At 36.6% G+C, this 12770-nt stretch overlaps 1 protein-coding gene across 1 annotated transcript in view; it reads right to left on the reverse strand.

The window, feature by feature from the left end:
• ATRN (attractin) overlaps window positions 1-11931 on the reverse strand; it is a 110060-nt gene extending 98129 nt beyond the window's left edge. Inside the window, exons 1-6 of the mRNA XM_005874754.2 lie at window positions 11912-11931; window positions 11187-11270; window positions 7201-7314; window positions 4085-4213; window positions 1284-1489; window positions 148-316 (exon numbers count right to left, since the gene is read on the reverse strand). Coding sequence (XP_005874816.1) covers window positions 148-316; window positions 1284-1489; window positions 4085-4213; window positions 7201-7314; window positions 11187-11270; window positions 11912-11931 — 722 coding nt within the window. The remainder of the gene's footprint in view (window positions 1-147; window positions 317-1283; window positions 1490-4084; window positions 4214-7200; window positions 7315-11186; window positions 11271-11911) is intronic.
• Between the last annotated feature and the right edge of the window lie 839 nt (window positions 11932-12770).

A 12770-nucleotide genomic window follows, 5' to 3' on the forward strand; every position in this document is an offset into this window, starting at 1 on the left:
TCAAAAAAAGTCTGGGATACTACTACCAAAATATTAACAGAGATTTTCCACCAGATAATAGAATTACTGATGATTTCTTTTCCTTTTATTTTATAAATTTTTAAAATGGAAAATTAATTTTTTTGCAAAAGTGTTAAAACAACTTACGCTAGAACCATGCTGTAATCTGAGTGGTTAAACATATATCCGCCAACAATCCACATTGTATTTCCATTGACCACAGCTTTGTGAGAGGCTCTGGGGAGCCTTGGGTTAGAATATTCCTCTTGAGTCCAAAATGACTGGTTAGCTGGTACAGGAATTGAACATCCAGGACCTAAGAAAACATAATAAATTAGCTTCACAAAATGCAGCTTTAAAATGACTGCATTTCAAGTTTTAATCTACTAAATGTAACAAATATCTAAAGAATACTCAGTCTTGCCCTTTAGCGTCTAGATATCAGACAAATCACTTTAATTTGTGCTTTTCATTTACTCAAAGCTAGAGACCAACAGTATCTCTCATAAAATTCAACATCAAATACGTTTTAATGATGACCTGACCATATACAGGTTAGGATTTTTTAGTAATAAAATACTTGCTTCAACAGCCCTTGGAGGAAAGAGGACAAAGGGGTTATTAGTGCAAATGGGAAAAAAACAAAACTTTAGGGCTAAAATGTAAAGACTAGTCCCAGGTATAATAGTACAAGCTTCCCATTTCCTAGAAAATCAAGAAGCTCCATTCTTGGAACGTTTGGCTTCTGCTGCACCATCAGTTATTTACCTCCTTGATTTCGCCAAATTGAACAAATAAGACATTTATAAAAGCACATTTCCTTTCACAATAAAAGTGGTCTGACGAAGGGATAAATGTATAAAGAAAATCACTAAATCAGTATCAGCTAAAGCTTCTTTAATAATTTTTATCTACAGATAAATCCATTAGCTGACTACTTTAGACTTTTACTATATATTGAAAGTTTCTGATGAGACATTATTATTGTCCCATCCCCCAGCTTGGTTCTCTGCTATGTCGTCTTATGGCTGAGGCCAAGTTCTCCAACTTTCATGAATGAATTGCAAAGAATTTCAAACTCCTCCCCAATTCTAAAGAGACTACAACCACACATCTATGAATTTCAAAGATTTGTAAGAAGCTCAATAAAGAGATGTGAAAATCTAAACACTACCTGATATTTGAACAACAGAGAAGATAGAGATACTAGGGATAAAGTCAATTATAAGTTATTAAACTAGAAATATACTGTAAGTTGGAAGAAAAGTGAAAAAAGCACCTACCCTGCCACTCTGAGAAGCAGAAACATCCTCTGACATCACTGGAATTGCAGATGCCTCGATAAGGAAAACCACAGTTATTTACACAGTGAGGAATGTCACATGCTTCACCTTTCCAGTTTTCAGAACATTCACACTGAGCAGTGTTGCTGCTATTGCTGATCTTACATTCTCCTCGGCCTGAGCAATTATTCGGACACATGTCAAAACTATAAAAACAGTGAGAAAAAGTTAAATCAAAACAAAGCAACACATGTAATAATTTAGGAGAACTTCCTCCTACACAAGGTTTAAGAACGTCACTGTCTTTCCAGTTCATTCACAAGCACGGCTGCAGTACTTACCATTCAGCCTAAACAGGGTCACCCAACAAAGCATAGCTTGGGTAAGTAACAAAATCAAATTGACCTTGCTGGATTCTCTTAAGAGATAAGTGAAAGAACTTACAAAGAGAGAAGAAATTCTTGCAAAATGTCCAGGCTTAGCTTCGCAAGGATGGAATGACTACCCTATTCTTGGTAGCCCACAAATGATGAGCATTACAAAATTACCAAATGCATGTTGCAGGTTTGGAAAAGAAAAGGATAAGACAAACTGCAACAATGCACCATCATCCTCATGGTATGTATGTATGTGTATATATATATACACATATATATATCTCCCTCTGGATAGTCTCTGAAAGTTTACAAAATGTGTTAAAGATTATTGCCCAGATTGTTGCAGGTGGCAGCAGCATCACCCAGGAGGTATTTAGAAACACAGATTCTCAGGCCCCGCTCTGCTGAACTACAATCTCTGGGTAGGGCCCAGAAATTTGTGCTTTAACAAGTCCTACAGAAGATTCCTGTGCATGTGAAGTTTGAGAAGCCCTAGCCTAAACTCACATCTCCCTTCTACCCCCTCCCCTTCAGAGAAGAAATTCACCAGTTTCCCACTCTCAATGCCATGACTTTCTAATCTTCCATTCCTACTAGGCTCCCGACTCCACCCTCCCCAGCTAGGGTGACCTGAAGCCTCCTTTGCTTACTAAACCTCATAGCTGTCAGCTTCCTCCTTCCTGACACTTTCTTCTCTGGGCTTCTGTGACAACAAAGCCCACCAGCATTCCCATGCCCCTTAGCTGCCTCTACTATCCCTCTCCTCACCGTGCACACGCCCCATAGGCCAGTCACTGTCCACATGCCCCATAGACCAGTCAGTCAATGTTCAAATGCCCCATAGGCCAGTAAGTCACTGTCTGAGTCCTAGATTCCAATATCAATGTCCTGTTTAGACATCTCATATGTACTCAACCAACCTATCAGCATCTCCCCTCAACCCAGCTTTTATGCCTACCTGTGTCACTAAAAATCACCTTGCTAGTACTGTGTGTGATAAGCCGCCTAGGCTGCCAAGTCACACACCCTGGGCACCTGAAAGACTGAATCACCATACAAATCAAGATAGAGATGGCTTCAAATCAGCCTGAATGAATACTGAGATCATGAGAAAATAGGCAGAAAAAGAACCCAATATAAAGGTACAAGTAGAGATCACTGCCTATGGCAGGAGCAGGTAAACTTATTTTGTAAGAGGCCAAATAGTATTTTAGGCTTTGAGGGCCACAGAAGTTCTTTATCACAAGCCACTAGCCTATTTAACTACTTATGAAAAGAAACATTTCTTCTTCTTTTTTTTTTTTTTCAGTTTGAAGTGAAAGTGGGTTTATTAGTGAAGCAGTGAGACAGAGAATGGGCTACTCCACAGAGAGAGCAGCCCCCCCGTTAGTGGAATTTGCTTCCTTTACTGAGGTTCATTTAATTGGGGGGCATTTCTTAAGAGGAAAATAGAAAAGACAAAAGCTTCTCTAGCCCTGGCCATGGTTTCTCCCTTTTTTTTTTTTTCAGTTTGAAGTGAAAGTGGGTTTATTAGTGAAGCAGTGAGACAGAGAATGGGCTACTCCACAGAGAGAGCAGCCCCCCCGTTAGTGGAATTTGCTTCCTTTACTGAGGTTCATTTAATTGGGGGGCATTTCTTAAGAGGAAAATAGAAAAGACAAAAGCTTCTCTAGCCCTGGCCATGGTTTCTCAGTGGTTAGAGCACCAGACTACGCACCGAAGGGTCATACGTTCGATTCCTGGTCAAGGGCATGTACCTGGGTTGTGGGTTCGCTCCCTGCCCCCCAGTTGGGGCATGAGCAGGAGGCAGTCAATCGATGTGTCTCTCTTACAGTGACATTCTCCCCCCCCGCCCGCCCCCCCCGTCCCCACTTCCTCCCTCCCTTCCACTCTCTCTGAAAAGCAATGGAAAAAATATCCTCAGGTGAGGATTAGCAACAACCAAATTAGCCTCTCTCCGTATCACAACAAATTCCAAAAGCTGCTAAAGTCTGTCTGTCTACATTTCTTCTGTAACCTCAACTAAGTTGTCATCAATGGTCCAACCACTGAGTACATGAAACTACTACTATTTGTTAAATCGTACTTAGCAAAAAACCTCTATGTTTTAATCCATTAGCAGGAAAATGCTCCTCTCTTCCAGGAGAAGCTCAATAGCAGAAAGATCTAGGTTGAAACTGTGTTTCAAGCACTTTAACAATGTATTGTTTCCCACTAGTTTCTTCAATTATAAAACAAGTAGAAAAACAGTGCCCATATTTCACTGAGTTTTAAAAAAACTTTAAATGAGAAAATACATTCAAACTGCTTACCGCAATGCCTGTCACACGATAAGCCCTCAATATATGTTAGTCATTATTATTGTTAAAACAAAGTATATAGTCTTTTGAATAAAACTACAAATATTAGACTTAAATATCTTACTTGTAAGTGATATTAAATCCAGTCAAATTATAAGCAGCATCACTAAAAAAATGCAGCAGGGCATAACCTGATGTGGCAACAACCTCAGGGACAGTCTCATTGCCGTCTCTTTCAGGAACAATCAGGCCACTGAAATGAAAATACATTTCTTATCAAGAGAAACACAATCACAGACACATCACGTGGTGGCAAACACAAACTCAGAGCTGAAATTCATCCTTATAATTTCAAAAACCACTACTTCCTGTGATAAATGCATGATACAACCCTATTCTGGTTTCTCTGGGGAATAGATCTGAATCTTTTGCTAGATTCTCCTTTATTCTGGGTTATATTTCTATTAGGATTTGAAATCAATGGCCCTATTATTCTTTCTTTTAATAAACATTTTTATAATGCTTCTTTGAAAAACTGAGTAAACCTCTAATAATCACAGAAAGTAACAAACTTCATGAGTTGATGAATGTCAAATACTAGCAAAAGATATGAAAAGTAAAAATATAAATAAGTAAGCTTGATAAACAAACACATAATTCCAAATACATCCTGATGTATTTTCTTTGCCTAATTGATACCAGATTACATTTTATAGTTTATTTTACCAGTAATATACCATAAGCATTTCCCACATCACTAAAAGTTCCTTCAGAACTTATGGTATCTCAGTCCAGCACACAAAAATATTCATTGGGTGCCTGGAGAGGGAAAGAATTATGTCAAGGTTCTAAATGATGGCTTTAAGGTTCCTGACTCATAATACCAACTTGCTTTCCAGAAGAGACATGCCAACTTGAAGTCCCATCAATAAAGAATGAAGAGTCAATCCCACCTCACCCCACCAAGTAAGATTACTAGTCCTATTTTAGCTTCACTAATAAGTAAAAAGTGATTTTTAAATTTAGATTCTGAGTTTCTTTTACACTTCCAATGTTAACCATTTTTCCTATGTTTACCTGCCTATTGCATAGCTTCATATGCTCAATATCTTTAATTATTGAGGTACTGTCACCACCACCAACACTGCCACCTCATTCTTTAAAAGCCTAAATCCTTACCAGGTCCTATGCAGTCTGTTCCACACACATCACCACCACCCAATGAACAAAAATCTCAACCATTATTCTCTTCCCTTATTCACTTGACCCTAGCCACACTGGCCTCTTTGCTTCATAATTTGCAATACACCCAGAGAAAACACCATACAACACCTGCATCTTAGGTTTTAAAAACTGAAGACTACAGAACAGAATTCAGATTGAAAGTCCACATCTTCTGAATCCTGTGTGGTTTTCTTCTTTATTGGCTGACCTAGCTGCTGCCAGGCTCTCTCCACTCTAGGCCCCCAGCACATTACCACTGGGTTGATTCCTCTATCCAAGTCCTCCAAACCCAACAGCATTTCTCAGCTCCCCATCTTGTGACAGGGTTTCCAAATTGTTCTGTTTATCAGTGGTTTAGAGGTTTTGTGTTTCAGGTAAATTTCAATTTTCAAACCTGTATTTTCTCCCTATAATTCTAGAAAATTTATATTCTAATACTATGCCATAGGTTAAATTTTAACACAATCAATGGATTAATCTATACTATCAGTTAACCAACTTTTTTTTTTATAGAAACCTAAAATTTCTCCTGTTTTCTGTACATATACTTTGGCTCTTCTCAAAAGTCATCAATTAGAACAATTACAGCCTTCTGCTTATTTATATACTGCTGTTGATTCACATGTCTGCTCATCAAATACCCAGTCCAGGTGAAGCACAGCACTGATGATGCATACCTGCTTGGCTGATGTTCCCATAAGGCTAATGGCAAGCTGATTACAAGTGCCCAGCACATTACAAGACTCCATATATTTGGATTAATGAACTCAGTATCAAGTGAACCCCCAACAAGTACTATCATGATAACATTTATAGGTAGTTTTTACGCTTATGTTAAAATGTGTGGTGCCTCTTACTATAATGCAAGGAATGCTTCAAATTCTGGCATAAAGACATACATGCTCAACACTTAGCAAATGACATTCTAATTCTTAGCATGGCCTATCCACCCTGATCTTTGGCCTCGAAAGTGAATCTTAGAAACTGGTTCTTAGTTCAAAGATATGTTAGAGAGATTTCTAAGCCAAAGGGAGGGGAGAAATACAAGGGCACATTAGTCCCCTGGTCTCCTGTGTCCTTGGCAACTCTTGTACTATTTACTCTGTTACTTCCTCACCCACATGAGACTAGTCCCATGTGAGGAATACAAAAAAATATTTGTTGAATTGATTTCTATTTAAAGTCAAGGAAATAAAATACTTATAGGGGGTGGGGAATCCAGAAAGTGAGTTGTAGATGAAAAACTGACAAATATGACTTCCTAAGGAGATGTGTATTTTAAAAATATATTATTTTATAAATCTTCTATCAAGTTAAAGGAAGAAAAATAGGATGGTTTTCAATTCCTATGTGGTCAAAAAGATAACAACACAGCCAGTTATTGTTAATAAAAACTAAAATGCCAAAACAAATTAGAACATGCCATATATTGGGTGTTAAGCTATTTTAACAATATAGAATACAATTATTGAAAAAATATTATAATACATAAATGGTATATTCCTCATTCTCCTCAGATAACCACTGTCCATTTTCTGTGTATTCTTCCATAAAATCCCCCTCACCCATAAATACACACACACACACACACACACACACACACACCCCTATATTTGAATTTAACAAATACCTCCTGAAGGCCTATGTAATGAGGAACACAGCAAGGATTAAAATTAACATGATCCCTGATTTATTTTTTTTACAGAAATATTATTATTCAATATATTAATCACAAAACATTTTTAAAATGTAAACTTCACCACCACCAGGAGAAGCAGATGAACAATACTACCATCACAACTGTACAGAGCAGGAAATTAAAAAGAGAAGTCAAGTACTCTGCCCAAAGACTTACCTAATAGTTACAGGAAACCAAGTCAGGCCTCCAGAAATAGTACTATTTCCATGAAATAGTGTGTTAAGGAATAATAAAGGTGAGTCCAGTAAGAATGCAACCTAGGACATATGTTTGAATTCAGAAATCATATGATTAACAACTAATATGAGTGAGCTTACCTAAAGGCAGCAATTAGTGGTGCATAAATTGAGTCCCCATCATAAACATATAAATGGTCCCAACTACACTCTGTAGCAAAATGATTGAAACGGAGTCTCATTATTCTATTTGGCCTGAAAAAAACAAACCAAAAATAATTTATAATAATTATCACTATCAAACATTTGAAAAATATATACCTAGATTTTTAATTTACAGAGAGGAGAAATTAATACTAAAGAGTATATCATTATTTGTCAAAGATTCACTTAGTATATACTATCTGCAAGAGACCACTAAACATGCACTGATAAACAAAATAGACATGGTCTGTGCCTCTTTGGGCCTTATAGTCTACACAGTAGCCATTCATTAACAGCCTCTGAACCAACCCATTAGCCCTTCCAGTACTACACTTCCTTATTCAACCGAAGACTCCACACTACATCATTTCATAATCACACCTGCCAATTCTCTAAACTCACCTGCCCCTCTGACTTTTCATGGAACTACTTGGCAAAAGCCATGGTCTAGAGGAAAACAGTTACCTGCTTTGACTTAGACTGAACCCAAACAAAACTAATCCGTGCCAGAGAAAGTCACACCACTGAGAGGGCTGGCTCCAGGATTGGTCACTGCTCACCAACTTCAAATGGTACTTCAATTCTGCCAGCAGTCCTGTTACTAACTCTCTCTCCCTCTCCACAACTGGTCCTCTCAATTACTATTTCAAGCCATTCAGTCCCACCCACTTCTCTGCACCAAGACAAAAATCCCTCAAATTCCCATTTTTCAAAACAGATACACCTACCTACTTCTCCTTCCATTTCTCAAATATTTAGCATCTTCCTTATCTGAAACTTCTACATCCACATTTAAATCTCCTTCGGTATCACATATTTTACAAAAACAACAAAACATAAAAAGCTTCAAATCCCAACTCTTCTTCTAGTTATTACCCCACCCATCCCTTTCTCCTCTTAATAGAGTAAAACCTTTACAGAAAGCTTTGTTTTCTCCATTTCCTCATATCCCACTTACTCCTTCACTCTCTAACTTGGCTTCAGCTCAAACAGCTCTTGGTATTAGCAACATCATCTAGTTCCCGCGGATGCCTAATTATATGTCTCCAGTCTAGACTTTCCTCTATCTCACACTTATCTATCTAACATCTCTAAGCAAACTAAGTAAATACATAAATAAGTTAACTCAGCTGGTGATAAATACTGTGAAGAAATTGAAGGAATTATGTTATGGTAGTACACCAGGTGGTGGGGAAATACCCCAGAAAGCTTTGAAGGAGATTAGAATGACAAGAGATAAGCCATATGAAAAGCTTAGGAACAATGTTTCACGCAGAGGAAACAGCACTGTCTTAAAGACTCAGGAAGAAAGAAGTTGATGTGTAAGAACAATATGAAGAAAATCAGCATATCTGAAACAGTAAATTGAGGGAACCTCATGAGATAAGAAGAGGTAAGCAAGGGGCAAAAGCAAAAATCAAAAGGCCAATTTCAAGGCTATTACAGGGGCCGAGGAAGATGAGGGTGGTGGTTTTTATAATAATTTCAGAGATGAATATGAAAAGGAGAATGTAGAAGGATTTGGGAGATATTCTAGAAGGAAAATGGACAGAACTTACTGATAGGCTGAATATGGGAATAAGAGGAAGAAGAAATTATTTTTTGCTTAGGTTGAGGAGGAACAACCACTGAGATCCCATGCTGAGCAATGGTGGAGAAGGACACCAGATGGGAGTGGACTGACAGAAAGGGCAAGGGCAGACAATAGAGCACAAGTTCTCAAAGTGTGGTCCACAGAACACCAAGGGCCCTGAGACCCTTTTAGGGGCCCAAAAGGTCAAGACTATGTACATAATAATTAATACTAAGCTATCATGTACCTTATCATCATGTTGGCATTTACTAATGGTACAAGAGCAGATGGTGGGTAAAACTGCTGACACCTTGGAATCTAACAAGACGGTAGTACCAAACTGTACTAGTAATTACTATTATGCTTCACCATCACTCCCTCACAGAAAGAAAAAAAGAAATGACAGCTTCATTTAAGCATAGCTTTATTACATGGTAGAAACTATGAATTTTATTAATAGTACACATCTTTTTAATATTATGCATGCCAAGGTGGGAAGTATGCATAAAGCACTTCTGCTACCTAACAAAGTACAATGGTTTCAAGGAAAATCACTTTTGAAATTGTTTGAGTTGTGAGCTGAACTAGTTGCCTTTCTTTTAGAACACCATTTACCATTTTTACTTGAAAGTCAGACTTGGATATATGGTAGATATTTTCTTGAAAATGAACAAAGTAAAACTGTCACTTCAAAGAAAACAATTGGCAGTATTTGGTGCCAAGATAAAATACAAGCTTTCAAGCAATAATTAAAGCTTTGGAAGATTGATATCTGCCACCTAGATACAACTTCCCAATATTTAAAACTTTCTGATGAGATTGATGGTGATATAATTAATGTGATTTTTTAATTGATTTGAGAGAGAGAAAAACATCGATTTTTATTGTTCTACCCATTTATGCATTCACTGGTTGATTCTTTTATGTGCCCTAACCAGGAATATAATCTGCAACCTTAGGTATCAGGACAATGCTCTAACCACCTGAGCTACCTGGCCACAGCCCAATGTGATTTTTTAAAAATATTATATAATGAAATATATCAACATTTGGGATATCTGCATAATTCAGTGAGCCAATATTTTCCAAATGACCACATATGTTATAAAACCATGCACAGGTTAAAGATCCATTCAAAGTACAAGAAAACTAATTACTTTTAATTTAACAAATTCCTAAACTTCATTCACATTGTTTCATATTCCACATTGCAATTTACTTTTAAGAAACTACCACTTGTCAAAGACTACCATCCACAATTCTTTAAAAGCACTATAAAAACCCCTTCCTTTTTCCCACTTCATATTCAAGTGAAGCCTAATTTTCTTCACATACTTCACCATCGTAACATTGAAACAAAGTGAATGCAGGCCCGGCTGGCGTGACTCAGTGGATGAGCATCTACCTAAGAACCAGGAGGTCATGGTTCAATTCCTGGTCAGTGCATATGCCCAGGTTGCAGACTCTATTCTGAGCAGGGGATGTGCACGAAGCAGCCAATCAATGATTCTCTCTCTCACCATTGATGTTTCTATCTCTCTCCCTCTCCCTTCCTCTCTGAAATCAATAAAAATGTATTTTTTTTAAAGTGAATGCAGAAAAAATGATAATCTAGCTGTCTTCTATTAATCCAGGGAAGAGATTTACAAAAATGTAAAGCAATGCCATTCTTTTATTAACTTTTTAAATACAGGGCTTCTTTTTTCATAAAAATATGCCATTAATGCTAACGCATAGTGGGTTTATTAGTTGTTTTTAAACTAAATTAAATAGTATTTCTTAGTTTTAATTTTTAATATGGTAAAAATAGATATAACCCACAAAAACAAAAGTTATTTAGAATTCTATAAATTTAAGAGTGTAATGAGGTCCTGAAACCAAAAAGTTTGAGAAACACTGCTTTAAAGGTTTGCTGAAGGTAAGAAAAAGAAGGTAACAGCTGGAGAGGCATGGGAGCAAAGAGAAGGAGTTGTTTGGCCAATAACAGTTATTCTAACTTTCATCCCCACAATAAAAATATGTATTTATAAAAATGACACAATATTATGATTTTCTAATGCTTTAAGCACATCACTTAAAATACTCCATTTTTTTAAACTAATACAATTGAAAATATACAAAATTCTGGTGTGTACAATTCATCTACAGCATTAAATCATCACAAGAAGGTTTTTTTAAGTAAAAATAAAGATTAAGAAAAATAAAATTTACTTATAAAATAAGAAATTATCGAATAAAAATATTTTAAGTACTTTATGCTACAGTTTGTTAATTTTACTTGTAGGAAAAGCAATGCCACACTGAGCTCTATCCTAAAAAAAAAAAAAATCAATTAGCCATTATTACTTACTGTCCTTCAATGAGCCATGTGCACTTCGTTTTATATTTATAATTTCCAGGTCCATCTGTTACAAACCCAGAAGATCCAGTTAATCTGTAATTTAAAGGAAAAAAAAAACTTAAGTCCATCAAGATTTTATATATTAATAATATATTTCTTAATTCTCAATACAATCCAAATTAAGCAAAGTGAGATGCATACTATATAACCAGAAGAAAATAACTGCATAGTTATATTCAGATTACACAAATATAGATAAAACAAATATATACATTTAAGAAGATACACATATATTAAAATCAAGACAAATAAACAAAAATCATATCTAAATCTTTCCAGATAAGATGGAGAAAATCATACATTATACCATAAAAACAGCCACAAAAACTTATTTATAAATATGAGCTGGTATTTTTAAAAAATAAGATCACACAGCCCTGGCTGGTGTGCTCAATGGTTAGAGTGTTGGCCAGTGCACAGCGGTTCGATTCCTGCCCTGGTAGGGTTACAAGAGGGAGGCAACCAATCAATGCCTCTCTCAAATCAGTGTTCCTCTCTCTTTGTTTCTCTCTCTCACCCCTCCCTCCACTTTTTCTAGAAAAAAAAAATCAATGGAAAAAATATCCTCGGGTGAGGGCCAAAAAAAATTTCACAGTAACAGTTATAAGTATTTAATACAATAACACTATAGTCAGCATAACTGTGATGGGCAAACACATCAAGCCACAACTCACAACAGATCCACCATAGCCATTTAAGCTGCTGCTTCTGAAGTGGCAATCTATAACCAAACCTTTGAACAGTGTACATCAGCACCTGTCTTCCCACACTCGTGCCAAGCCTGAAGTTTGGCAATATTTTGAGATCTTGCCAATATGGTAGGCATATCCTACTATTTAATTAATGTTTTGACTGGTACTAGCCCTAACGTTTGAATCTTCTCATCGCTTATTCATTTGTATTTCTCCCTTTGTGAATTTAGATTCCATATTCTTTGCCTACTTTGCGACCAAGCGGTCTTTTCAAATTAATATTTAGGAGCTCTTTTTATATTAAGGAGCTCCCATTTGTATGTTATATATACTATAAATATATTTTCTCAGTTTCCTTTTTTCTTTATACTTTGTTTCTAGTATATTGTGTTATATAGAAATTTTTATTATTTAAGAAAGATGCTATTTCCTTTCTCACTGCTGTTTCCAGGTCATTTTTTCCTCCGTCTTCCACCAACAATGTCAGTCTCTCTGAAACAGATGCTCTTTTGGATCAGTCTCCCTCACTTTTTTAGATATCTACTGAGATCCCAATTACATTTCACCCACTGAAGACATTAGCATCTAGTTCACTACCTTTCACTCAACTACTTCAACAACCGAGATGTTCCATCCAAAACCCAGACTCTCCATTTCATAATTTCAACATTAGAATCTTTCTCCATCCCACTTTAGTTACTCAGTCTTCTAGGTCTTGTCATTACCAGTAACAGCACAACCACCAAAATGCTCATTTTAGGTGTCCTGTACTCCTATACTATTACCATCTCTTCTCTCTCCGGTTCATTTAGCTTTCTTCTCCCTTCCCAGTGAGTCATCA

This window comes from Myotis brandtii, unplaced genomic scaffold (assembly GCF_000412655.1).
Source record: "Myotis brandtii unplaced genomic scaffold, ASM41265v1 scaffold45, whole genome shotgun sequence".
In the NCBI taxonomy this organism is placed as follows: Eukaryota; Metazoa; Chordata; class Mammalia; order Chiroptera; family Vespertilionidae; genus Myotis; species Myotis brandtii.